Genomic DNA, 25043 nt, shown 5'->3' with positions numbered 1-25043 from the left:
AAGAAAAGATGCGACAGGCTGACATATGGGGAGACTGATGTTGATAAAATCAAAATTCTCCCAATCTTTTTTTTTTTTTTAAATAAATGTGGTAAAATGAGCATGTTTAGAGTTTCTAAAGCTTTCTTATATTTCCTGACAACTTCAGGACTTCCTTGCCATGTCAAGTGTACCATGTAAATGTAATTTTTTTATCAGAAGAAATAAAATATTCAGGAACAAGGTATCAAAGGTTTCCTTTGGGTACTCAATAAATAAATTCCCCCTCATGGGGACTGAGAATTTTTTTCTTGGTCCCACACTTGTGACAAGGTGTTGTAGTTTAAGGTTTTTTTTCTTTGAGAGAATGGGCTTGATACCCTTCCACTATCAAGATCTCTGGAGTAATTCTCTTACTGTCTGCCATAACAATTTTAATAAAGTCAGTTAGGAGAATTTGGTATTGGATCAACTAATAATCCCTTAGTGAATTAGTGACTTGTGTACTTTTTACTGTATCGATATTGTAATGAGAAATTCTGTCTTGGTCACTCATGGGAGGTTAGGGTTTAAATGATGCATTGACACAAGGGTTTGAAAATTCCAGCTAATCTTTTGAATTCTTCTACAAATAAAACCCATTGAATACAACAAAAGCTACCTTTTTTAATTCATTTAAATAATACAGAAACATAGAGTAAATGTTGTGTTACATATCATATGTGTACTGACGACAATAATCTTTTTTTCTGTTAAAGAGCTTTATTACAAACTTCTGAATGAAAGCATGAAATGATATTTTTCTAGGACAGTAAGACATTTCTGCAAAAACTTGCACACACACTCATGTAGATATTTACAAGGAAAGATGGTGATTATATCTAAAAACAAAGTTAGAGAGACCTGGTCGAGTAGTTTGAGTCTTTTCATGATATTCTATCCAGTGCTTCCATTATCACAATACTGTTTCCTCTGATCACCTGGAGAGGGACACGCACAAACATTTAATGGTAACCTCTGAATGGATAGAGCATTTAAAAACATTTAATTGCAATTAAAAGATATCCTGGAGGCAGCATTATGCTTGGTGATATAAAATATAAAAAAGGGGTAAGTTTCTAAAGAAACTGTGATGCTGCATTAGTAGGGAGTATAACTAGATATTTTCATTTTATCAACTGAGTTGATAACATAAATTGGCCATCATAATCACCATGTATTGGGAACTAACTGAAACATTGTTAATGGCCTTTCTTGCTCTGATGAAGGGCTTTAACTGAAAATGTCAGTTAAAGAAACTCTTTACCACAGCCACTTTACAGGTACATGATCAACTCAGTTGATAAAACCAAATTTATCATACTTGTACAGAGCCACATAATCAGGGGTTTTACTAGCTTTTACCATACATGGCTGTGGATGGTGTAATAAGCACCTGTCCCCAGAAAAGGGACTTTAAGGGAAGACCCAAACACATTAACCTGTTCGCAGGCTAAAAACAAGTGGTAGGAGGTTTTATAGACCATGGTAGACTGCCAGTAACCAGCTTTTAGCAAAACCCTGCATGCCATCTTTGGTTTATGTATACTGAATGGCTAAATTTACACTCCTTTATTTTGCCACCAACAAGAAAAGATTGCGTCACTATGGTAACTCATAAATTGATTCCTGGTCTAACCTTAGTTACTCATCACTTACCACCATTCCGATGTTATGTTTTTCCTGTGCTGATACCTCTTCCACTGCCTCGTCCAACACAAGGTTCATAAAAGGATCAAATCCTCTGAGTACTCCAGTCACATGTCTGCCACCATTGATTTCACTAAAATTAAAAATTTTGTTTGAACCCCATGCATCCAAACCTGTTATACCTCCTAGTGAGTCAACAGAAACTCTCATTCTCTAGGTAAGGGAGATTTGAAACTTGCAACTGTAACACCTGTGGTATGTCCTTCTCCACTGACTTTATTCATCATTTATTCATTCATCTGCAAAATTATTCATTGGGTGGCCGCTGCTTTAGAGTACATGAGTGCGATTGATTGTTAAACATTTACACCCTACCATCAGTATACATATTCTCCATACTGTTCTCTATATATTTCCTAAGGTAATGTTATGGAGAACTTGTTCAAAAATCAAGGGCTTCTCTGGTGGTTGATCATTTCCCTTATTCTCATGACTTTAATGTTTGAATCAACAGTGATACTGTACGGACAAATTAGAAGCCAACCACTCGTAGGGATTGAGGGGTTAAGGCGCCATGCAATTTCTCCAAAGCCCTCCTTCAGTCCATTCTTAACCATACCAACGAAACGCAATACGACACGAGATCAACACCTTACGCATATCCTGTTAATGGCTGCAATAATATTGCCTTTCCTCTACCTACTGTAGCATAGAATGTTATTGCAATGAGCACTGAACCATTATTACTTGTCAAGATTAAACCATCGAGATTTCTGATTTATCCTGATTCTTAACGATTGTACAAAAAGAAACTACATTGTAATGATGCACTTACGAGATAATCTCTTGTCCATGTACCTGAAAAGAAGCAGATAAGGTTCTTTGGTCATGATAAGATTACAAACACAGAAAAATGCACTAATCACACATGTCAGAGCACACACGCAGCTTGTGGCAAATCTTGAACAAGTGTAAACACTCCAGTCGCTTCCAAAAGAACAAAAGCAAGATTTTGAATTTTTAGGCAAGCATTATAGCTCTAGTCATGAAAAATTGGCTACAAGCTATTTCAACCATTTTCAACGAAAGATCAGAGACAATCGACGCCGTCATCAACCTGAACCTGGTAACGACGCACATTTGTCTTTACCTCGCTGTCACATTATCACAAAATCTGACATTTTCTGGACTAAAGAACATTCAGATAGACAAGAGGAATCATACAAAAACATACTCACTTCTTCAATTCAGGCGGATGCGTCTTACTCATGGCTGATTCAAGCGATTTCAGCTACGCGCTGAGTGTGTTGTTTCTAGTTCAAAAACGTTCACAGACGTTCTTGAGCCGACAGGCTCAACGTGTTGCGGTAATTGTACGTCGCAGCGCCTGCTTCATGTCATTGCTCCGAAAGCAACCGTTCGCAGTTTTCAAATCAGGCTGTACTTTTTACCAATTGTTGGTTTGTCCTTCAGTTTATTAATGGTTCATGATGGATGCGTCATTTGGTGTTTATCAGAACCTACCTTTTGGTCGTAAAAACGCGAAGAGAAACAACATATGTTATCAAGTTCTTCGTAGATCTTTACACGTGCATGGATCCTCCGTTCGAAGAGATCTCAAAATTATTCGATCTATGGTACAGAAAGAAGGCTCTAAATTTATTGAAGTCTGGAGAAATAATACTAAGCATCCTGTTGGATTCGACAGTCAACATTTGTTTTTCGACAAATTCAGGACGTGCTACACCACGTTTGGTTCAGAAGGAAAACCGGAGTTGCTTTACAAACTTGACGCTTGTGACACTTCTAAGAAGATCGAATCTGCGCTTGTCTTTGAAAGCCCTGTTGATCAGCACTCGTATCTGAACTGCACTAAATATCAGGGTTATAAACCTTGCTTGCTAGCAGTTACTGCAGACGGCTGGTTAGTCCGTCATGATTTAAAAACCGGAGATGTTTTACAGAAAGTTTATTTGTCAAAAAACTACAGATTCAAACATCTACTTTGGGAGTCTGATTTGCAGCGAGTTGTGCTAAAATCAGTCCATGTCCTCTCACAGAGCAGACCTTTAATGTTTTTATCAATTTTCTCCATGGCTCCTTTAGAGTTCCAGGCTCTCGTGCCTGTTGAAAAATCTATCTTCGGTCAGGATATTGTTGATGCAGCTGCAAGTAATGGATTTTTGGTGATTATGCATCATTCAAACAGAATTAAATTTTACAGTATGCTAGAAGTCATAGAGAACTACAGTTTCGTTACAAAACTGGGTCAAAGTATTAAGTCATCAGAAGGATCATCTATCGTTGGAAGTTATCCAGATGGGCTCCCTGTAAATGTATCATTTAGTTCAAAGCCTGTGGTCTTGTTTGAGATTTCTAGCAATCAGCATGTCATCTCATTTGGAGGATATCCATGGCATTACATTTCTTGCCCTCAGCCTCACAGCAGTGCATTTCATGTTTGTTCAGTGAGAGATTTGAAACTTGCAAAGAGAGGAATATTGGAAATGAATATTTTATCAGTTGAACCGGACCAGGCATACTTTCATGCTGATAACAGTGGACGTATTCTTCACATCGGTTCCCATGAAATAAGGTAAGAGGAGAGGGCCTGGCAACCTTGTTTACCCTTAACACCCTAACATCAATATGGATATTCTCCAAATGTTAGAGGGAAGGCTAATTGCTCTGACAAAGGGCTAGCACTCAAAGCATCAGCTTTTAAACTCTTTACAGTGGCCAATTTACACTATCAACTTGGTTGATATACTAAATTACCCTGTTATACTCTCCCACTGATGCAGCACCACAGTTTCTTTACAAACTTACCCCTTTTACTATTATAAGTGCTCTTTAGTCTCAAATTTTCTGGATGGTGAGTCCAAGGTTTCTCTTTCAACTTATAGATTTCTCTTTGATGGCAAAAGTTTCTGATTAATCCTCATGGCATTGAAAGGGGTAATAATTGGGATTAAAAAGGGGGCTGGGGACAATTGCTTATTGCTACCCTATGAACTAACCTCCTTCCCAACTCCTGAGAGTCACAGACTAGCATCTTATTTTCTCACCAAATGTAACGGGTGAATCAAACATCTGAAGTCATGAGAATATAAGAAATGATCACCAACTGAAGATGCTTTTGACTTTTGATTGTTGAAGAAACTTCCTCCATCACTACTATAGGAAATGCATAGAACAGTGTAGAGAACAGTCATGCTGATGGTCGGGTGTAAACAGTTACAAGCATAACATTTTTATTTTTTTTTATGTTGAAAACTTGGAAACTTGTTTCAAATGGTCAACCCATGTTGTATAGTGCTAGACTGCTATGCAGGAGATAAAGGGTTCAAGCCCCAGGCCGAACTAACACTCAGGTCTTAACTCTTTAACTCCCAAGATATGATTGTTAATTCTCCTCTCTCCCTGCCACACATTTCCTTGTAAATTAGTCATGAGAATTTAATGTTAGATCACAATAACAAATTCTACCAGATAAGTTTGAATATTCTCATTAACTGTTTGCTGGATAATGTAAGGATATTATAGGGAGAAGTTTCATGTTGATCACTTCTGGGAGTAAAAGGGTTAAATCAACTGAGGAGAATGTGCTGCCTTTGCTATGACATTCCCAAATGGTTAGACATTTTAGTCTTCTTGAATGTGGACAATTAATGGTAGGCCCTGTCTATTGCATATTCTCTGTAATGTACTGTACCCACACATGTCTCACAAAGAATAAGGAATATAGCTCCAGATGTAATTGTCTGGCCTTGTTATCATTTATACAGGCCCACATTCAAATCAGCTTTAAGCTGAAACGGGCCAGCCTGTCCAACTATTGCAAGTAAATCAATAAAGTAATTGTTTTTATTATTATATGTCACAGGTGTTTGAAACTGTGTCAAACAGAGCCCATGACACCAGGATTTGAACTCAGACACTGTTTTGTGCTTGATCTAAAAAAGGAGGAAAGTGCAAGTGAAGGACCCAAGTTCACTTCTTCTGGTCGGGAAATTAAAGCCAGGACAGATCAAGTTTTCAACAATCCTGGCTTTGAAACAATTTTAGACGTGGATTATGAAGATGAACTGGATGTTCTGGTTGTTCTCTCTACAAATGCATCAAGTGATACACCCTGTGGAGTTATAGGACTCTATGATAATCAAACTGGATTGCTTATTCAAGAAACAACTGTCAGTAACTGGGTAGAAGATGCTGATCATTCGATCATGATGGAAAAAGACACAATAGTTCATATCATCAAGGACTACCAGTTCTGTTCAAGAAAGTTTTCATGCACAGTTTATAGGCTAAATCCCAGCTGAGGAGTCATTTCTCTTTTCTTTTTCATGCAGGGTAGTATAAAACTGTTTATCATCAGACAATTAACAATTAGTTCATATGTCAGTGTGCCTTCATTGAGATATGAAGCATGTGGGAAGTTTGGAGAGCATGAAAGATGCGTAAGAGTTGCTCGAGGTGTAGCCTCGAGCAACTCTAGCTTCTTGAGTGCTCTCCAAACTTCCCACATGCTTCATATCTCGATGAACGCATAGCTGACGTATGAACCAATTGTTTTATAACATTTTCAACCTGAAGGAAAATTTTTTTCTTGAAGGATTTGTTTGCTGACGTCATGAGCATGCACAATAGGAATATGATGTACGCTCACACAATTGAATTTGATTGGACAAATTTACTAGCTATGTTAAAATGTCTGGTAGTGTCAGATGTGTCCAGGCAAATATTTTACCAACTAATGAGTCAAATGGGGACCAGCTTGGACAACAAAAAAAATGCATTTTTTCTAGTAGCAAGAGACTTATTTGAAAGTGAAAAATTGTACTTAAAAATGTTTAACTATATTTGTTTTTGGTCCAACCAAAGGAAGACTTAGTCAGACATGTGTCCTTGTGAGAAGGAAATACTTTTTGAAGCCTTGTCTGATATCAAGTTATGAGAGCTGTGTGACAATAGTTTTGGTGGTTCAGGGTGTTCCATAGGCCACAGAGATCAGAGACTTCTCTAGCTACCACTGAGAGTTCTCTGTAATGATGGCATTTGGTAGTTTTTATTCAGACATAGAGCAGTTGTGCAGTATACTCTTCTGTTACTGTATACTTTTCTTCTGTTTTCACATTTCTCAGTGGTAACCCTTGGCTGATAATTTTCACAGATTCCTGTGTGTTATTTAGAAAAAGAACCTAAATAAATCAGTTTTCATTGTAGAATAAAACACCAAATAGTTACATTATAAATCAGAAGGATTGAGGATCAGGTTATGGAAAGCAAAGACTGTCTCAAAGTGCAAATGAATATATTGAAAATTTCCGGTTAAATTTATCATGCACAGACAACTTTGTACATGTAGCTTTAAGTTTATTGTTTTTAAAAATTTGTGGAAACTGATTTGGAGAGATTGCTTCATTTTTGACAGCTTTTCAAGGAATTTTTGGGATGTCATTCAACAATTCTCAATTCAAAGACATCTCAGAAAATGGCAGTAAAAAAAAAGTTGTCCAGTGCTTAGATTCATCCAAATTTTAATTTAGATATTCAATACACATTTAAGTGATTTCTTTCAGATGTGTTTGTGGCTTCTCACCTTGATTCATATCAGGAACAATTCACATCACTTTAAGAAGGATCTGGTTCCTTACCAAAAAAGAAAAATGAAAGAAAAGTATGAAAATTGATGATTATCAAGCAGTGAACATAGTAAAATGATAGTCTAGTGATTTCTATAGTCCTTGTCTATGTATATAGTTATTACCTCTGTTAGAGAAAAAAATCATTTGCAGAAGATAACTGATCAGAAGGATCTCTTCCTTGACAAATGGTTGTTATTTTATCTTAATTTTTCCAAAATGTATCCCCACTTCATCTCCACATGAATTAAAACATTTCCTTTATAATTCAACATATATTTTGAATTCCAACCTCACCCCTTCCCCCACATGGAAATTGTGCCCTTCAATGGGTAGTAATGGTTGATTCTAGAACCACCTTTATGATTCACATTTTGAGTGTTACGAGCATCTGAAAGTGCAGAAAAGCAGAAAAGGCAATTTCCTTTCAAACACTTCAGTGTTATATCGTCCTGTCTTATCTACGTTTATTACGTTAGTAGTTTCTCTAATCTTTGCCTTCGGCGTAATGTTATAAAACTGTTAATAACTGTCCAGGATCTGGTATTTTCTATTTTTGAGCTGAAGTCACTATATTTACCATTAAGTATTTTGGGCTGTGCCATTAATTGAGTCAGACCGCTTCTATACCATTTAGTATTTTTGAGCTGAAGTCGCTATATTTACCATCAAGTATTTTGGGCTGTGCCTTCTTAGGAAAACACCCTAATGAGATATTGTTAAATAGGCGGTCTGACTCAGTTAATCACAATGCGTATATATGATGTTTGAAGTGTTTGGGTACACAGACAGCATTATGATTTTCTTCACGAATATTTTTTTTTCCTGCGCGAAATCGTCTCTTTCAACCAGGATCTTGCATGGAAGATCGACAACAAGAAAAAAAATACAATTTCCCCCTGGAAAACGATTAAACTCATCTTCATTCTGCTCTAATGTCATTATTGTGGGGGTGTTCAGAGATCTCAGGTCACGATAAATGTCCATAATCAGGCTCAAAGGAAATCAGTTGCGGTATTTACGCCTACTCAACTTACCAGCCCGTGAAATATGATTTCCCGAAGACACTGACAAATATTTTACTTCTGATATTGAAACCATCCGGATGAGATCCGTTTCCTAATCGAAACTAAAAGCTAGGTTTTTGTTCTTTACTTAATTTTATCGCATCATACTTCTAACTTCGGCATCGTTTTAATATTCATAAAAATGTCAACAGCTAATGAAAATGACAACTTCCGGTTTTCGCGAAACTTCTACGAGCATTATTTTTGCTTCCAGGCAGATGAGCAAAAGTGTCGCGACGAAGAACTATCGGAAGCGTTTCCCCCTATTTTAAGTGAATTTGACCTGGGTTTGGACGAAATTCTTATCACGAAAGTGCAAAGTTTTCTTATCTCTATCTGCGAAACAATCCTGAAGTGAACGTCGGGGTAAAGGATTTAAATGCATTTCTTCAAGACGAATTTTATAGCAATCGCAGCTTCACGTCATTCTATTAAAGAGGAAGTGTTTTTTTAGAAGCCTTTTGTGCCATACGTTGTCATAGGTTAGTCAATTTTTCTCTTCTTTTTTTCACACTGCATAATGATTTAAATGTAGAACATTAATTCGGTGCACGATTTCGATGTCTAGATTGATCTGGAAAATTTCGTTACGGTTGATGAATAGAAGGCAAAGAAAGCTGATCTTTTTGCTGTCAGATGTTATTCAGGATATTTCTGATTGAAGTGGTACATGTCTAGCACCCTGTGTGGTTGAAGAGAGCTTTCTGTAACTACTTAATCATTACGCTGTCTACTTCCGTCACGATCGTAGTAAATTGAAACCACCAAAATAATTTTGACGCCTAGATTCCACATGAAACACGTCATCACAGCCTCATTTACATTTGATGAAGTCACAGTTTTCGAAATTCAATAGGTTTGGACACTGGCGAACGGTTTTCTTTCGCTCCGTCAGTTTTAATCAACATACGAATTACTAGCCGCCTTGAAAGTGTTTACTATCTATAGAGGTCATGGTCTAAAGGGAAGGATTGCTTGGTAAGTTTAACTGATCTCGTTGTCGAGTTCAACGCGCCATTTTATATGTGTAATAGTGAAGGATCGATGTTGTAGGTGATGTCATTTCCCTCGATGAATTGAATCTGTGACCTCCGGTAAATTTTTTTTACTCCACATTGTCGCAATTATTTTGGCTTAGAGAAGAAAGGCAGTGGCTTTCCTTCAGAGTGTTACCGAGCTCCGTTTGAAGGACCGAGTAATTGTTTCTAACCTGCAGAGGAAATTAAAGGCGCATCCTCGAGCGGCTGTGTTGTCCGAGAAAAGTCCTCGTCGTTTTACTGGTTGACGCAAGGTCTATTCTTGAAAAGAAAGGAGGACGGCTCTATAGGCTTCTTATTTGACTGGAATAAATGAAAACCTTGTTCGTTAGCGTGACGATAACTTTACAAAATCCATCGAGGCCTTTAACAAACAGCTGAGAATATTAAAACTGAAGTGCCAGATCTAGATCTGCGACCTTTGATATTCCGAGACGGCACGAGAGTTATTGCAGCTTGTACGTAATAGCTGACGCTCATTTGAATAAATAGAAAGTGTTCCACTGGCGTTCATAATTCTCCTAATTGAAATCTAATCACAAGACTCGTGTTACTGTCTAAGGTATTACAGTACGTGTAAAGCCTACGGATTTACAGTATTAAATTCGATCTTCCATGACTGTGCTTTCTCGTAAGCCAAGTGCATGCTTAAGTGATTTTGTCAGCCTTTGGTGGTGAAAATCATATTAGATACCGCAGAAGAGTTCTTGACTTGTTGTCAGTAATATTCGCTTTGCTTGTGAAGATCCATTCGACTGTTCTGTTCGGCAAATGTTAGCAGTCGCTCCCCAAAAGAATTCGGAGTCAGCCAGTTTTTGACAAAAGGCCGCTAATTTTCAACCCTCAGGCTTGTTTACCATGTGAAGAATATATATTTTTGACTGATTCAATATTGAACGACTTTCGTAGAGAAAATATCAAATAACTGTTAGAAGCGAGGATTAGGGCAACTTTAGATATGGTAATTCAGTTACTGAAAGTGGTTCGAAGACATTTCTTGAGTGGATGGACTAATTTTAGACAAGTGTTTTGAAGTGATGATTAAAATGTATACTTACATCATGATTTAATATTTAAATTTTTTTATAAGCTAATTCTCCATTCGGTTAGACTGCTTCCAGCTATAATGAAAATATGTCTTGGGGATAACATTTAGTTTTCCATTAATCTTTTTACAGATCTATAAAGTATGATTCTTTCCTAAAATGTGAGTTAAAAGCATTTTAAGAATTTACAGCTTCAGAAGTCATACATGTCATTGCATGTGTCCTCAATGAAAAAAAGATATATTACCATCATCAATACAAACTGAAGAAACCATTTCTCATTCAATTGTTACTTAATGTGGATGTCATTGTCCAATACATTTAACAGATGTAGGAATGCATATTTAATTTCTTTCAAATTTCTTTCAAATTTCTTTCAAATTGTTGTGAAATGTAGATTCCATAAAAATGTGAGGTTAGTAAGAAACAACTTTGAAATTGAAATTTTCTATTTCCATCTAGAAAAACTAATGATTGCTCCAGGGAGGTAAACATGGTATATGTTTTTTCCTGAACAATATTATACAATGATAGTATTTGGAAGGGATATAGATATATATGTGGGCAATCCATTTTCATTTTTTTTTTGCCATTATTAACTGTACATATTAAAAAAAAATATCCACCTAAATCACTTTATATCTTTGTTTATAGAAACATGCTATTGTCAGATACTTGTTGCATAGAATAGTATTATCAGCCATTCAGACTGCTTGTCAATGATATGGAAAAATTATATGACTAAACATGATGTGTCTCTTGAGCATTTTCCTTTAATCAAGCTGGAATAAGAAATTCACAGAGCAAATTGACCTACCAGAGCTAAGTTAATGACATCAAATCGCAATATATGAATGGAATCATTTCTTTTAACTCTGGTTTTCTTAACATACTGAAATGGACTGTTAAAATGTTTTCAGCCACACATCCATTCAGTTTAAGCTGTGTAACTTGTTGCAATTTGATCATCCTTCCAATTTTTGTTATTTTAAATCAATACAGTACAAGTACAAGTTGCTCCTACCATCCCTTTACTAGATGGACCACTGTTTAGGGAAAGGAGCACATGTACCTCTCAGCCTTATAACTCCCATAAGTGATTTATGTTTGACATTTCCCTTTAATATGAACACATAATCCAGCAAAAAGGCATTGAGAATACTCAAACTTATCAGATCCAAGTTTTTATCTTGATCTAACACCAAATTCCCCAACTGATTAACAAGGAACATATAGCAGCTAGAGGGAAAACAAACAACCAGATCTCAGGAGTGAAGAGGTTAAGAACTGGAACAAAAGTTAGACACCATTGATGCAGAAATTGAGAGCTTGCATTGTAGTTGGCTCATGGTCAAGCACTTGATTTTCAACTAATGTTGCTTAATATCATATAACGTGATAACACCCAACTACTGTATATAGAAGTTGTATTAAACATCCATTGCTCTTGTATTAGGATTATATAAAATTTAATAATTGGAAATGGTTATAATTACTATTGTTGGGAGATTTCTGTAGGAGAAAGTTGAGGTAACTATCAGAATCAATGTTATGCCATGGAAACGAAGCCACTGTATAGAAAAACAGAATTATTAGATATTGGTAAGAGTATGAAATCCTCATGTCTGTTTGGCTCTGTTTCACAATGTAACTGTCTTCAAAATGTGTGATTAATTTGTGGGAAGATGAAGATGTAAAAAATGCTGGAACATTTAACACAAAATAATGTCATAAGCCCAAAACTTGTCGTTTGAGAGATGTTAAAGGAAGGTGATTGAGTTGCTTATGACATCAGTACTTGTGTTGATGTGGAAGAGTGTGATCATGTATATGTATGTATTTATGTTCACATGGTAACGAGGATACAAACTAATGATTATAATAATTAATAGCTATATTGGAAACATGATTTATAAAGGTGCATTGTTTGTAATCCTGGGTCTTCAATATTGTCTGATTTATTGATGTCATGAATATTTAGTTGTAAATACACGTGTACGCTAGAGGGCATACTTAAATGCAGACTGGATTAAAATGTCGGCAAAGACTCCCATTGAAAACCTGGGGCAAAATTTAGTTCACTTAGAATATTCCTCTAGTTTTCTGGGCTATGCTTTTGTTTTGTTATAATGTGTTTAGATACTTTTCATTTCAAACTGCTAATAGTATATTTTATGGCCCACTTGTGACAACTAATTAATATGTGATCTGATGAGCATACACGAAACGAAAATAAAAAATATTCACAGCTGCTGAGTGATATTGATAACCTGTGGCTATTTCTATTTTTGAATATAATCTTTCAACAGTCAATTTATACGTGCATGCTGTATAGATTGGCCAGGTTTTCAAGTAAAATTGATACTCTGCATTTTTAGCTCAAAATGCTTTCGAAATTTTGCAGCTTTGATGACTATCATATGAGCATTATTAGGTTTTTCATGTGATAATACATGTGACGTGATGTTTTATGAAAGAACTATATTGTATCTGTACTCAATCAATTCTATTTTTACGAAATCGTTTTGATTCACACCTTATTCTAACTTAAGATTTTTCCTGATTGTGGTAGGTTTAAAATTGTCTTGTTATTTTCAAACGTAATGTAAAATGCCAGAAACTCAGAATTCCTCTAAGTTTTCAAACTTTTAGGGAAAGTTTTTTGCTTTTAATTGCCAGTGTGAATAAGATTCATCTGTTATGCCTATATTAATGTTTCTTTTGATATTGCAGGTCGAGGCCTTGTACAGCACTTACTGTTTAACAATCTGGGGGATGCAAGATTGATGTGTGGTTGGACAGTGATTTCAACAAAGGAACTTCTGTCAGTAATTTGATTTCAAAAGAATTATTACTTAACACTGAAGAACACCTCTGTCAAAGGACAACGATCTGCTTATTACATAATGGCCTGCAATGATATAGAACAAGCAAGTATGAAACATTTAACCATGGCCAGCAATATTGAATCATTTGGAAAAAAGGCTCAGAAGGAAAACCTGAGTGACATGAAGATGCATAACTTTACAGAATGTTGTCGGTAAGTTGCAGAATGGTTGTAGTAAAAGTTTTCCTCTGAAATGGCTGTTCAGGTGATTTCCCATGTTTTCACTGATGGTTTTACATTGTGTGATAGTCAAACCAAGGAACATTTTGGTTAACTTTGCTTTGTTCAACCACCATTCAATGCAAATGAGGTGATAGATTATGTGATCAAGGAACATTTTTATCCAAACTGATCAGTGCGGTGTTCCTGAAGTCAGTGTCCTCTCTTGTTTTAAGCACTAAATCACTAAATGTAAAATATAAGGAATTTGCTGTTGCAATTTTATTGATCATGAAACAATTACTCAGCTGACTTGGATTACTGTTGAAAGTAAATTTGATCATTTTTAGGTAAAGTAACACTGCCAGTTGTGAACTTGAATGATATTTTTGTCATTGGATATTATTTTTTCCCTATATGCTGAGTTAATAGCTGAAATGTTGAGCTGATAAATTTGGTGATGAAACAATCTTTGCACCAAGCTCTATTCAATGAGGAATTAATTTGGCGTTAGTTGCCTTGCCCTAACCTCAGACTTAAAGATTCCATAATTACTTCATGTTATACTGCTCAGCATTCACATTTATTGTTGTGTTCTTTACAAAAAAAATAGATTATGAATGACTTGTGTACTCTTCCTACTCACTATGTACAGCAATTTACCGTCGTGGACTAGTTTAATGGCTTCTCAGATTGCTACATTTTTGTTACATTGTTAATCCGCTTAAAGTAAACCTACTGGATGAGGCGGGTTGTGAAGAGGGGAAGGGAAAAAGGAATCCAAAGGAAGGAGAGGGAGGAGTAACATCCAAACAACTAGCAGATGATAGAACACCTTTCTTTTGCGCTCACATTTGCCTGTTGTTTTCTTAATTTAGTATGTGGATGTGCGCTCACTGCAGTAAGAGCTTCGCCTCGTCACGCGCCCTTAAGATTCACGAAGTCAAGCAGCATGAAAACGCCACTCGCCACGTTCTCAAATGCGGCACGTGCCACGAGGAATTCGAGCACGCGAACCTCCTCCACATTCACATGCGAGTTCATCACAATGTAAAGGTGCGCTGTCCGAGGTGCAAAGACATATTTGAGCACCCCAATGTTTTGAAACTTCACATTAGAGCGCACCACTCTGAACCGGTTTGTGTGGCTTGCGGTCTGAAATTCGACCACGACAAACTATTGCGCTTACATATGGAGCATTACCACAAGGTCGAGAGCAAAGGAACAAAGTTGGCTGTGAGTTCACCTCATCAACAGATTGGTGAAGAAATGAAAACTGAGGATGAGGATATGGAATTGAAAAATACCGCAGTGGAGGCTGAACACACCGTTGTAAAGACTGAACACGATCAGAATAATGGCTTCTTCGCTAATGAATGGGAGGATGAGGACCAGAGCCTGGAGAGCGATGGTGAAGCAACGTCACGCGGTACAAGTGATATAAAAGAAGACGGTAATACAGAGGGTGATACACGAGACAGCGACACTGAAAAGGCAATGGAAAGCGAGGAAAGAAAAACTAAAACCTCAGTTTCACAACAAAAATTACAACCTGAGCTTCAACAGAAAACACCACCATCTTCTCCCGAGAAGCAAACAGCTTCACCACCCGTGAAAGACATGGTGAATGGATTGTGTACTTCAGCCGTTGATTATCATCAGACGCCCTATCAACCGCGGCGGTCGTCGGTCATCGTTACAACCAGGAGCTTCTCTGGCATTCCACTACCTTTTACATTTCCACGAGAAAATTTAAAGCGAAAAGTAGAAGATCTCGAAGATGCCCCTGTCGAGTCATATCCATCTTATGTTGCTGAACGTACCGGCTTGCCCGATTTGGATGATAGTCCTGAAGGAAGCCCGGAATCACTCGCAGGGTCTTATTCGTCCACGCTGTCTGGGGATGAGAGCGGTGACTCTGAGTCAAGTATTCACAGAGCTGACTCAACAAAGCGCCCGACGCTACGTTGTAATCGGTGCCAAGAGGAATTTTCCACAAAAATGGAGTACTTGCATCATTTGATCTCCCATCAAAAAGGAGACAGCGACAAAACGAGTACAGAAAATCATGTGGTTGATAAGCTAAAATCCAGCTTGCTTATTAAAATGGAGGCGAGGAAAAGAGACAATGTCCAAGACGATAAGGAATTCGTCAGTCTCCGACAAGATGAAGATTTGACGGACGATAAGGCTGTCTCCGAAGCTAATCGAACAAGTCCGTCTCATCAGGAAGATCATGCTCGTGATGTGAGCGTTCCCTGTACGATGTGTAGCGAGACATTCCCCGACTCGCGAGAGCTTAGAACTCATTTGAACACTTGTCATAAGAAACCTCACTGCAACGAGTGTGGACTGTACTTTGAACATAAGAACTTGTTAAAGATTCACATGAACTCCTACCACAGTTCGTTAGACTTGTTACAATGCTACTACTGTGGAAAATCGTTCGACAACCGCCCAGAATTCGTCAGCCATGTAACATCACACGAAACCTCACTCGAAAATTCCAAAGACAGACGAAGGAAACCGAATAGTCTCCGACGAATTCCGAGTGGCGTGACTACTGAAGAAACTGCCAATGAAGACTGCTCGAAGAAAGAAAATCATTCAGAATCTGACTGTGGGCGTAACAGTGAAGTTTCGAAGGACAAATGTCAAACAAAACAGCAAGGAGATGTTTCCTCTTACGATGACTCGATGAAAAGTGGTGTGGATGATTTGCGTTTGTACGCTGAGCAACGGTTTCCCACAACTTTAGGCCCGTTTCGCCATCACAAAAAGGAAACTAGTTCCTCGACAGATTCGTACGAAGACGAGAAGCCTTTCTTAGTGGGTCCAGAGGCGAAAACAAGGATCTTCCTTCCGAAATCCCGCGAGACAATGGAACGAGATGAAAATTTACGTGATCAACGACGTGTTCCAGAAGAATTACAAGCCTTTTCGTCAGCTGCAAAACTAAACCACGATGCAGTGGAGAGGATGCCCAAAACAGACGCTCTAAACAATCGGTTTTCCGCATTCTCCACGTTTGAAAGGACCAACAGAGCTTACGACCTCACCAAAAATATATTCCTGGGGCTAAGTAGGGGCAAGAGAGAAGGCCTGCCGATTGGGGCTCCCCCACCACTTATCCCTGTGGTGTATCCGAAATTCACGTCAAATTTCTCTCAGCAGTCAGAATCGGGATATAGAAAGGTTCACCAACCCCTTTCCCGTACAGCATCAGCTAATTCAACCCTTCTACCGCCAGAAATGAGTTTAAGAAGACTTCACCCGCCCCTTTCACGTACAGCGTCAGATAATACAGCCCTCCTACCATCAGAAGTAAGTTTGAGAAGAGTTCACCCGCCCCTTTCTCGTACAGCATCAGCTAATTCAGCCCTTCTACAATCAGACGTAAGCGCAAGGCGGGGTCATCCGCCCGTCACTCGTCACTCGTCACTTAATTCAGCCCTCCAGCATCCAGGTGTGAAATTCAGGAGAGCTCATCAGCCTGTTACACGTACAGTGTCTGCTAATTCAGCCTTCGGATATCACCGGACACCTTTCCCTGCCTTGACGCCTAAAGTCAAACTGGAAGAAAGAACAGCTCCTCTAGGCCCATTACAAGACGGCGCTCAAGACCATCGCGAGCTTCCAACTCGCGAGAGCATCAACAACATTACCAAAGAGGCGCTGCTTCATTCCCTGTCTCTCAAAAGAAGGGCCAGTGCGCCTGAACTCGGAACTCAACTGACACCACAGGAGCACCAGCAGTTGATGTCAGAGACACCAAAAATTTCAAATCTTGCAAAGAAAAGTCCTCCAAGAGCTGAAAATGCAGATCATCCCGTCACTTCCCCAGGACGCTCCCGCCAGCTTAATGAAGCGTATCGACCAAGGCGAAGACATCCACGTGACTTCTCGTGCCACCACTGTGGCATTTACTTCGGCCACAAGAAACTGCTCAAGATTCATCTAGACTGCTATCATGGTTCATCCCAGGAGCTCCAGTGTCTCCGCTGCGAAAAGAATTTCTCCAGTCGCTCAGAGTTCCTGGAACACTTGATGTCTCACGAAGGAGGAGACGAGCTGCTGGCGATACAGAGAAAACGTCTTAAGTTAACCGCCCGTAACAGCGTGCCGCTTACCTCCCACGAGGGTGAGACGGTAATTCGGCGTGAGCTGAATGTAACTTTAGCTGTGCAAGACACTGCTTCAACCGAGGAAACAACCCGACTGGTTGACCCCAACGGAAGGGATATCCGAGGGGAATTTCGCCATTCCCTTCCGGAAGAATTAACGAAGAAGTTACCTCGTGAAACCTCCCTTCAGCAAGACAAGCTAAGCAACGACCTGAAACATCAAGGCAGCATATCCAATGATAAGCCCAATGGTGAGAGAAGTGAGGAACACGATGGTACAAATTTCTGCTTCGTGTGCGGCCAGTCGTTTAGTAATGGCAAGAAACTCGAGCATCATATCTCCTCGCACGCCGTGGTTGACAAAGAAGGTCGCTACTGCTGCTCATTGTGCAGTAAAACGTTTGATCATCACCGAAAACTAGAAATCCACACTCGGAGCCATACGGGTTTTAAGCCTCACAAATGCGAGCTGTGTGGTCGGTGTTTTCCTTATTACAGCTCGTATTACTACCACAAGATGACGCACACTGAGGACCGACCGCACAAGTGTGGAGTATGTGGCAAAGGATTCATTCAGACGAGGTATCTGCGCTCTCACATGAAGACGCACAAAGACCAGAATGGATGGGCAAGTGACGAGGAGTTGAACGATGAAAAACCCGAGAAAATGGAGACAAGCGAAAAAGGAGATACGACGAAATCTCCGTTGAACGAGATAGAAACAAAGATGGAGACCGAACCTGTCGATCAACCGAGTGTTTCACCTCACAGAGACTTAGAAGAGCATGATACAGCGAGAATTTTGTGTAGTTTTAAACAAAGTGGTAGAGTTGGATCAAGAGAGCAAAGCTCACCGAAACAATCCGACACTAAATCAGAAATGCGCAGCGAAACAAGGTCGAACGAGTTCTCAGAAGTTGGAGGATTTCCGAGTACAGATCGATCGCTTGAACTCGATAGTGTTCCAAAGATCAATGGAACACTAGAAGAGAACAATTCTCCGCAAAAAACAGATGATAATTGCGTAAGAGAAAATGACACTGCGACAGAGGTCAAGAAAGGAACGCCCCCAGACACATCTGAAGAGTCTGCCCCAAAGACTAAAAGAAAGAAATATCTTTGTAAACACTGTCACAAAAACTTTAGCTCCTACAGCAGCCTTCACGTTCACGTCCGCATACACACCGGTCAGCGGCCTTACTCCTGCAGTCACTGCTTCAAAAAGTTCACGCACTCAAGCGGTTTGAAGCGTCACGTGAGATGTCACACCGGTGAGAAACCGTACCCATGTCCGGCATGCCCCTCGGCTTTTGCTGACCGCGGTGCATTGAAGTCGCACATCAGAACACACACAGGAGAGAGACCTTTCGTGTGTGATTTGTGTAACAAGACCTTTACTCAACCCAGTTCTCTTCGTGTTCATAAAAAGACTGTACATGCACACGAGTTTTTTGACTGAAAAGACTGCAAAATGAGCAACTTTTCTATTCCTAGATTTTCTTTATGTTTAGAACTTTGAGAGTTAAGAACCTCATTTAAACTTTCTATTTTCTTGTGTGTCGTGTAATTCTGACGAGCAGTGAAACTTAGGTTTTTTTTTTCTTGATGCTGTGAAACGCGTAACATTTTGGATGGAGAATTAGAACTATTTAATTCTGACAAAAATGGTGTGCCCTATTAGTTTTTGGAGGTTAGTTTGTCTCGCTTGTTTCAAAGAGCTTAGACTACGAGCAGTCCCTCCTTTTCGGCGAAGTCCGTTGCGCAAGTCAAAACATGAAATTAGAGGGAAAAAATGATGCGAGCGCGCAGCGCGGTACTCTGTGAGGAGGCTACTTTTCATGCGTCTCACTCCCAGAGTTCCGCGCGGTGCGTTAGCGTTGATGTTCTTTTTTTCATCTCTTTTTTTTTTTACGAATCGTGGGACCGACTTCGCCAGAAAGGAAGGACTGCGCTTAGTGCACTTGGAAAGAAAGAGTGTCATCAGTTATCAAAGCTTCCTCTCTGGAACTCATACCTTTGTTTTCTCGTTTTCGAGCTTCCAATGTTCAGTCTGTCACACACTGAGATCCTTGAAAGTGTTCTGGAACACTTTCACCATGATTTTCTTGAGGGTGGTCGTGTAGACCAATGCAATTTCTCGTAGTCAAATGTGTGCAACATACCGAGAGTATCGCCAAGGTCGAGAGTTCGCCGGAGTTTGTTTGAAAAATTTTTTTTTTTTTTTTTTTTTTTTAGTTTACTCGTGACATGTCTGTGAATATCTGTCTTCTAAAACGTCGTTCTTGTTGTCACTCGACTAAGGATTTTTACCAAAAGGTTATCATGCCATTTTTGCACTTCAGTTCCAAAAATAAATCTTTAAATTGTGATGATGGCGGCTTACTTCCAGACGCCTATTTTCACCTCGTCAGAAAAAAGGCAGCGAATTAGTGATCGTATAAAAGGACCTCTTGTTGCAACGTTTAGCACCTTTGATGAAGGCACTAGACGGGAGTGTTGAAACGTTGGGTCTACGAATTGTAACTTCTTTGGTTACATTCATTAAATCTTTAAACCAGAGTAGCATCAAACCATGTCGGAAGTCTGATTATTTTTAGCATCGCTTTCTCGATTGATCTGTCCGTTAGTACCAGATCATGTTCCGAAAGAAGATTTCATCCATGGAAGTGAATGTAATAAACGTATTATCCCTACATACTTAGACAACGATGTTAAACAGCACTATTCCAAACTTAATCATAGCAATTGATTGTGTGTGGTTTTAAAAAAACTCCTATTTTCCACTAATTTACCTATCAAATTGTTATCGGAGAGTTTGTTGTCGGAGAATTTGTTATCGGAAAGTTCAATCAGCCAATCACATTCAAAGTTGTAGCTGACAGTTATCGGACAAAAACTTTGTAAGTCTTCCTGCAAATTTTCCCTTTCTTTCTTAACTCGGCTATTCTTCTTTTCTTCGAAAGGTAATTTTTATGAGTAATTTGAAATCAGACTTCGTGTCGTTCAACTCGTGATAAACGATACGGGCTTCCGCTGCGCTGTCGTCCGATTTCGTTATCACTTGAATGATTACAGACCGAATTGGACTCTACTCGGTCCTATTACTCGAGGTCTAACTCAAACCAAGGTTTTACGCAATCAGCGAGCCTCGGGCTATTTCTATGAGAGGGTTGATTTAATAAACGTCCATCCACTGTTTGCTGTTGGCCCTCTTGACGCCGTTCACAAAAATAAATGTTCAGATTTACGGTTCAGTTAAATTGAGGATTGTGTAGGACGCGGTTTTGTCAAACAGACAGATGATCAGACCAAAGTGTTGTCACAGTGTTTTGGGTATCCCCTCGGAGGATTCCCTTATTGCTTGCCCCAGTCTCCCATCTAATTCACTTTGGGCGTTGCCCCAGCCTCCTGTTACTTGCCCCAGTCTCCCATTTAATTGACTTTTAGCGTTTTGCCCCATTCTCCTATTTAATTCATTTTTAGCATTTTGGGTGTCCACAGAGGGGATAACAAAACACTAGTGTTTTGGTTACAGGGATACCCAAAACTCGGAGATACCTAGAACACTGTGACAGCGTCAATTATTCGTAAGAAAAATAAATTACGCCTATGAGGTAATTCTTTCTCGTTTAATGGCACTGTTAAAATACCCACACTCTGTTCGTAAGTCTCCACGGCTCAGATGGTACAGCATTTCGTCAGCATGGCGGAGATATCTAGATCGATGCCAGTTTGGTCCTATTTTTTTTTTCATCCCCCTAAAATTACGGGTGCTGAAATTGCTTGTTTAATTCGTATCCTTTGATGAAAAGTCGGTTGATAGCAAGAACTAGTCTTTCCATTTTTAGGTTATGTATTTATCAACATTCGTATTACGATCATGCCAATTATCTAAAGAAATTGAATTACGATACAGGCATTTGATTTCCATCACCTGTTTTTTTACCGACTTTATACATGACACTAAAATGTGCGTATTTATCTTACAAATAAAAATTCTTGCCGTTTCAAACTGGGTTGATTCACTATTTTTTACAGACACATAAAAGGGAGCCAGTCTCAGTTTAACAAGAAATCTCACAAAACATTTTTTATCTTGAAATTTCATTGTCAAATTAAACTGACTAACTTTTAATCAGACAATTCGATTAAAATATGAAATAGCCTGTTATCTCCAAATGCACGCCAAAGGTGCAAGTGAAACCAATGTCAAAATACAGAAAATACAAAATCAGGCGTCAGAATCGACACTTGTTCTCATAAAGGGGTAAGTTTCTAAAGAAACTGTGGTGCTGCGTCGGTGGGAGAGTATAGCAGGTAATTTAGTGTTAACAACTGGGTTGAAAACGTAAATTAGCCACCGTAAAGGGTAAAAAAGCTGACGTTTCGAGCGTTAGCCCTTCGTCAGAGCGATTACGAAGGGCTAACGCTCGAAACGTCAGCTTTTTTACCCTTAACGGTGGCTAATTTACGTTTTCAACCCAGCTGTTAACACTAAATTACCTGCTATACTCATAGCTTGATTGGATAAATATGGCACAGTGAGCGCCAAGACCAAAGAAGGTGGACAAGTCGCTACCTCTTTTTTCTTATCTTTATTGTTTGTTTCATTGTTTTTTTTCCCTGTAACAACAAAAATCACATTTTAACCGCCCGAAGTTTAGGACTTCTTTTTTTTCTCTACATTATTTTCTGTTTTAGTTTTTTGAAGACATTCAGATTTAGACGGCCATTTCTTTCCTATAAATCTCACAAACACTATTGTATTAAAAAAAATCTGAAACGTCTAATATAATTTTTCCTTGGACTTGGGATTCGCTACCTTTAAAAGCGTGGAATAAATTGTGTGACGTATTTCTTAGTGATTGGCTGTTACTGTTGAACCACATGCATGCAAATTCGAGAAATCACAGCAAACCACGTTAGTCGTTGATGCGAGGAGACGTATGTTCCATCCTCGTGGATGTACTCCTTGACAAGTAGATGGATTTATGGACTAAAACTTGAAGTTATGAGCTAATACTGAAGGTAAGCATCGTTTAAGATAAACATGACCTTTATTTTGCCGAGAACGCTATATGGTTTTACAGTAAATGGGAGTAAGGCAACGAATTTCGACAGTTAAAAGCTAATGTGTGTTCATTCAAAGTTTTGGCCGGTTCATTTCGGGAAAAAAATTGTTTAATAGCTTAGTCTGGAGAATACATTTGTTAGGAAAAATAATCTTCATGAATGTCAAAAAAACTGAAAGCGAAATGTTCTGAACTCAGTACAAAAAGCAAAACCGAACGCGTGGTACTAGCTTTCCTAGTTAAATTCCATAAAGTGTATTACACTACAACTCTCTTACGTTCCTGAACAACGTCGACGCCACTTATTGTTTTTAATCTTACAAAAGCAATTGCTACACTGCCAAGAGTAGAATTATAAACTTTGGCTGTTTAGACAATTTTCGTTAGAGTCCAGTCTTTGTTACGTTGCGTAAAACCAAATTAAAGAAAGAATACTTGTTAGAGTCTTGTTACGCAAAATGTAATCACCCTTTGTTTAGCTTTGGAGTCTATTCAATTACTGATCTTTTGATATTTTTCTTCTATTTATAGGAAAGTTACCTTTGTGAAGGGAAAGGATGGAAAAGATGAAATAGTCAATAGAGGAAACCGGAATCAGCGAAGAATGAAAACACTGGTCGCCAAAGATAGGCACTTCCATCCCTTTTAAAATCTTAATAAAAATGCTGGCCGTAAAAGAACCTAAATTCCAACGGGTTCTTTATTAATTTGGCCTTATTCATTCCGATTGTTCGTTTTTATCGAGTTTCAACCAAAAAGAAAAGAATGAAGGACACTGAATTATTGGTAAGAAGCTGTGAAAATATTTAACATCTGCCAGCATTTTTTTGAATAGCCCACAAACATTACAGACGACTTGTAAGAGGGACTTTAGACGCTGAACGATCGAGTTATATACGTCGGATATTTGAATAGATCAAGTCAAATTCGGAAAAAATGAAATTGACTGTAGACGAGAAAAACTTTTGTAAGAGCAGTGTAAAAACTGGGGCGATACTTCTGTCCTGATCGCTTGTCGTCTTAGTATGCACACATGTTGTCAAAACACCACATCCATTACTAGGGAGGAGATATCTTTAGGGTGGCACTGTGATACAATCTGAAAATCGAAAATTAAGACAGAGTCGAAGGCTTGGTCCATTTTAAAAAAAATGTTAGTGCTGTTTTGCAAAATTTGATTAGGATTTTCTTGTAAAGCCGTTTCATGGCTTTTTTCATGTAGTTTGTGTCGTTGAGATAGAATCATTACAAGCCATTTCTTAAGATTAACTTGCTATTATTGTCTAAAAAACAAAGACTATAATAAACCAAAAGAAAAGAGTAAGATTCCCCGGGTAGAATAGGCAAGCAAATTCCTGGAATTTTTACGTCTAAAAAACTGAAGGTTTACCTACTTACAGAGACGCGATAGAATGTTCGATTGAGAATTCTTAGAATAAATTTTGAATTTGTGCTGTTTTTAGTTGAATTTGGTGCTAGTGCTTGAAATTAAATTGGATTTATCTAAGAATTTGAAGAACAGAATTCAGATCTTTGCGATAGTAAATCAATCAATCATCAATCTGAGGAAATTTTATATAGAATTTCAGGTTTTGGATATACAATTTCAGGTTTTGGATATACAATGAGGATATTTTTCCTTTTAACAGAGGAGGGACTTAAATTTTTTTGGATTCGAGACAGTCAAAAATTTAGATCAAAGTCTTTCGATATTCACGGTTGGAGAAAAAATTTAATCAGTGATGCAAAGAGCTTACTTTGCTTCTGGGAATTCAGAGAAATCAAAAACTTTGTGCTGCTAAGGCTGAGGAAAAAGGCGAAAAATTTAGAATTTATTCAACACCATAGGATTTTGAAAAATTTAAATCAGAACTGTTGCACTGTTTTGGAGATTAGGTTCATTGTTATTTTCTTTTGCTTGCTTCGGAAGTCATTTAGATGAAATGCATATACGAGTCCATCAAATTCTAAAATAAGGTTTTAATTTATTTTTAAAAATATTGAAAAATAGTCAAAATGCTTTTAACATCAAGACATTTTTTCTTCTATTGATCGTAGATAAATTCCTCCTTACTTTCATTCAAGTCCTTTGTTAGTTTCATATGTACATAATTTGAACTGAAAGTTCGAAATAACTACGATTTATTTATTTCCTTGTTACCAGTTTCGTTAACGCATCTGTGACAAATTTTTGTTACAAAATATTTCATGAAGTATTTCATTTCAAACTATCCTCTAGTTAAGTTGATGTAACACAGTGCCACCTTATGCTATTATTTTTTATAGCCTATATTATCTGAAGAGAATGCTTCTTCTAATGCTTTCGTTGAAACAC

At 38.3% G+C, this 25043-nt stretch overlaps 3 protein-coding genes and 1 long non-coding RNA gene across 4 annotated transcripts; 2 read left to right on the top strand and 2 right to left on the bottom strand.

The window, feature by feature from the left end:
- Positions 1-625: 625 nt before the first annotated feature.
- On the bottom strand, positions 626-2950 carry LOC131781664 (small nuclear ribonucleoprotein G-like). Its single transcript, XM_066168973.1, has 4 exons — positions 2907-2950; positions 2500-2526; positions 1678-1801; positions 626-959 (listed from the first exon to the last, which is right to left on the bottom strand). The coding sequence occupies exons 1-4, from the start codon at positions 2936-2938 to the stop codon at positions 906-908; spliced, it is 237 nt and encodes a 78-aa protein (XP_066025070.1). The 5' UTR covers positions 2939-2950; the 3' UTR covers positions 626-905.
- Positions 2951-3079: 129 nt separating this feature from the next.
- Positions 3080-7813, top strand: LOC131781642 (DDB1- and CUL4-associated factor 17). Its single transcript, XM_059098340.2, has 2 exons — positions 3080-4264; positions 5555-7813. Exons 1-2 carry the CDS (start codon positions 3156-3158, stop codon positions 5991-5993), a joined length of 1548 nt encoding a protein of 515 aa, XP_058954323.2. The 5' UTR covers positions 3080-3155; the 3' UTR covers positions 5994-7813.
- On the bottom strand, positions 6690-9730 carry LOC136279928 (uncharacterized). Its single transcript, XR_010717062.1, has 3 exons — positions 9594-9730; positions 7274-7323; positions 6690-6848 (listed from the first exon to the last, which is right to left on the bottom strand). It is a non-coding gene; the product is annotated as an uncharacterized lncRNA (long non-coding RNA).
- On the top strand, positions 9207-20005 carry LOC131781641 (uncharacterized). The gene is made up of 3 exons (XM_059098338.2): positions 9207-9361; positions 13200-13506; positions 14391-20005. Exons 2-3 carry the CDS (start codon positions 13373-13375, stop codon positions 19093-19095), a joined length of 4839 nt encoding a protein of 1612 aa, XP_058954321.2. The 5' UTR covers positions 9207-9361; positions 13200-13372; the 3' UTR covers positions 19096-20005.
- The last annotated feature ends 5038 nt before the right edge of the window (positions 20006-25043 follow it).

This window comes from Pocillopora verrucosa, chromosome 1, assembly GCF_036669915.1.
Source record: "Pocillopora verrucosa isolate sample1 chromosome 1, ASM3666991v2, whole genome shotgun sequence".
NCBI lineage: Eukaryota > Metazoa > Cnidaria > Anthozoa > Scleractinia > Pocilloporidae > Pocillopora > Pocillopora verrucosa.
The sequence above is the reverse complement of the archived record's forward strand: the minus strand, read 5'-3'. Positions and strand labels throughout refer to the sequence as shown.

Bases quoted from the DNA above. Each gene is read 5' to 3' on its own strand.
- LOC131781641 (XM_059098338.2), top strand. From the start codon at position 13,373: ATGGCCTGCAATGATATAGAACAAGCAAGTATGAAACATTTAACCATG. The intron at 13,507-14,390 runs GTAAGTTGCAGA...TTCTTAATTTAG, and splicing joins AACTTTACAGAATGTTGTCG to TATGTGGATGTGCGCTCACT.
- LOC131781664 (XM_066168973.1), bottom strand. From the start codon at position 2,938: ATGAGTAAGACGCATCCGCCTGAATTGAAGAA. The intron at 1,802-2,499 runs GTGCATCATTAC...TTTTAATTTTAG, and splicing joins GACAAGAGATTATCTCGTAA to TGAAATCAATGGTGGCAGAC. The intron at 960-1,677 runs GTAAGTGATGAG...GTCCCTCTCCAG, and splicing joins AACATAACATCGGAATGGTG to GTGATCAGAGGAAACAGTAT.
- LOC131781642 (XM_059098340.2), top strand. From the start codon at position 3,156: ATGATGGATGCGTCATTTGGTGTTTATCAGAACCTACCTTTTGGTCGT. The intron at 4,265-5,554 runs GTAAGAGGAGAG...TATATGTCACAG, and splicing joins ATCGGTTCCCATGAAATAAG to GTGTTTGAAACTGTGTCAAA.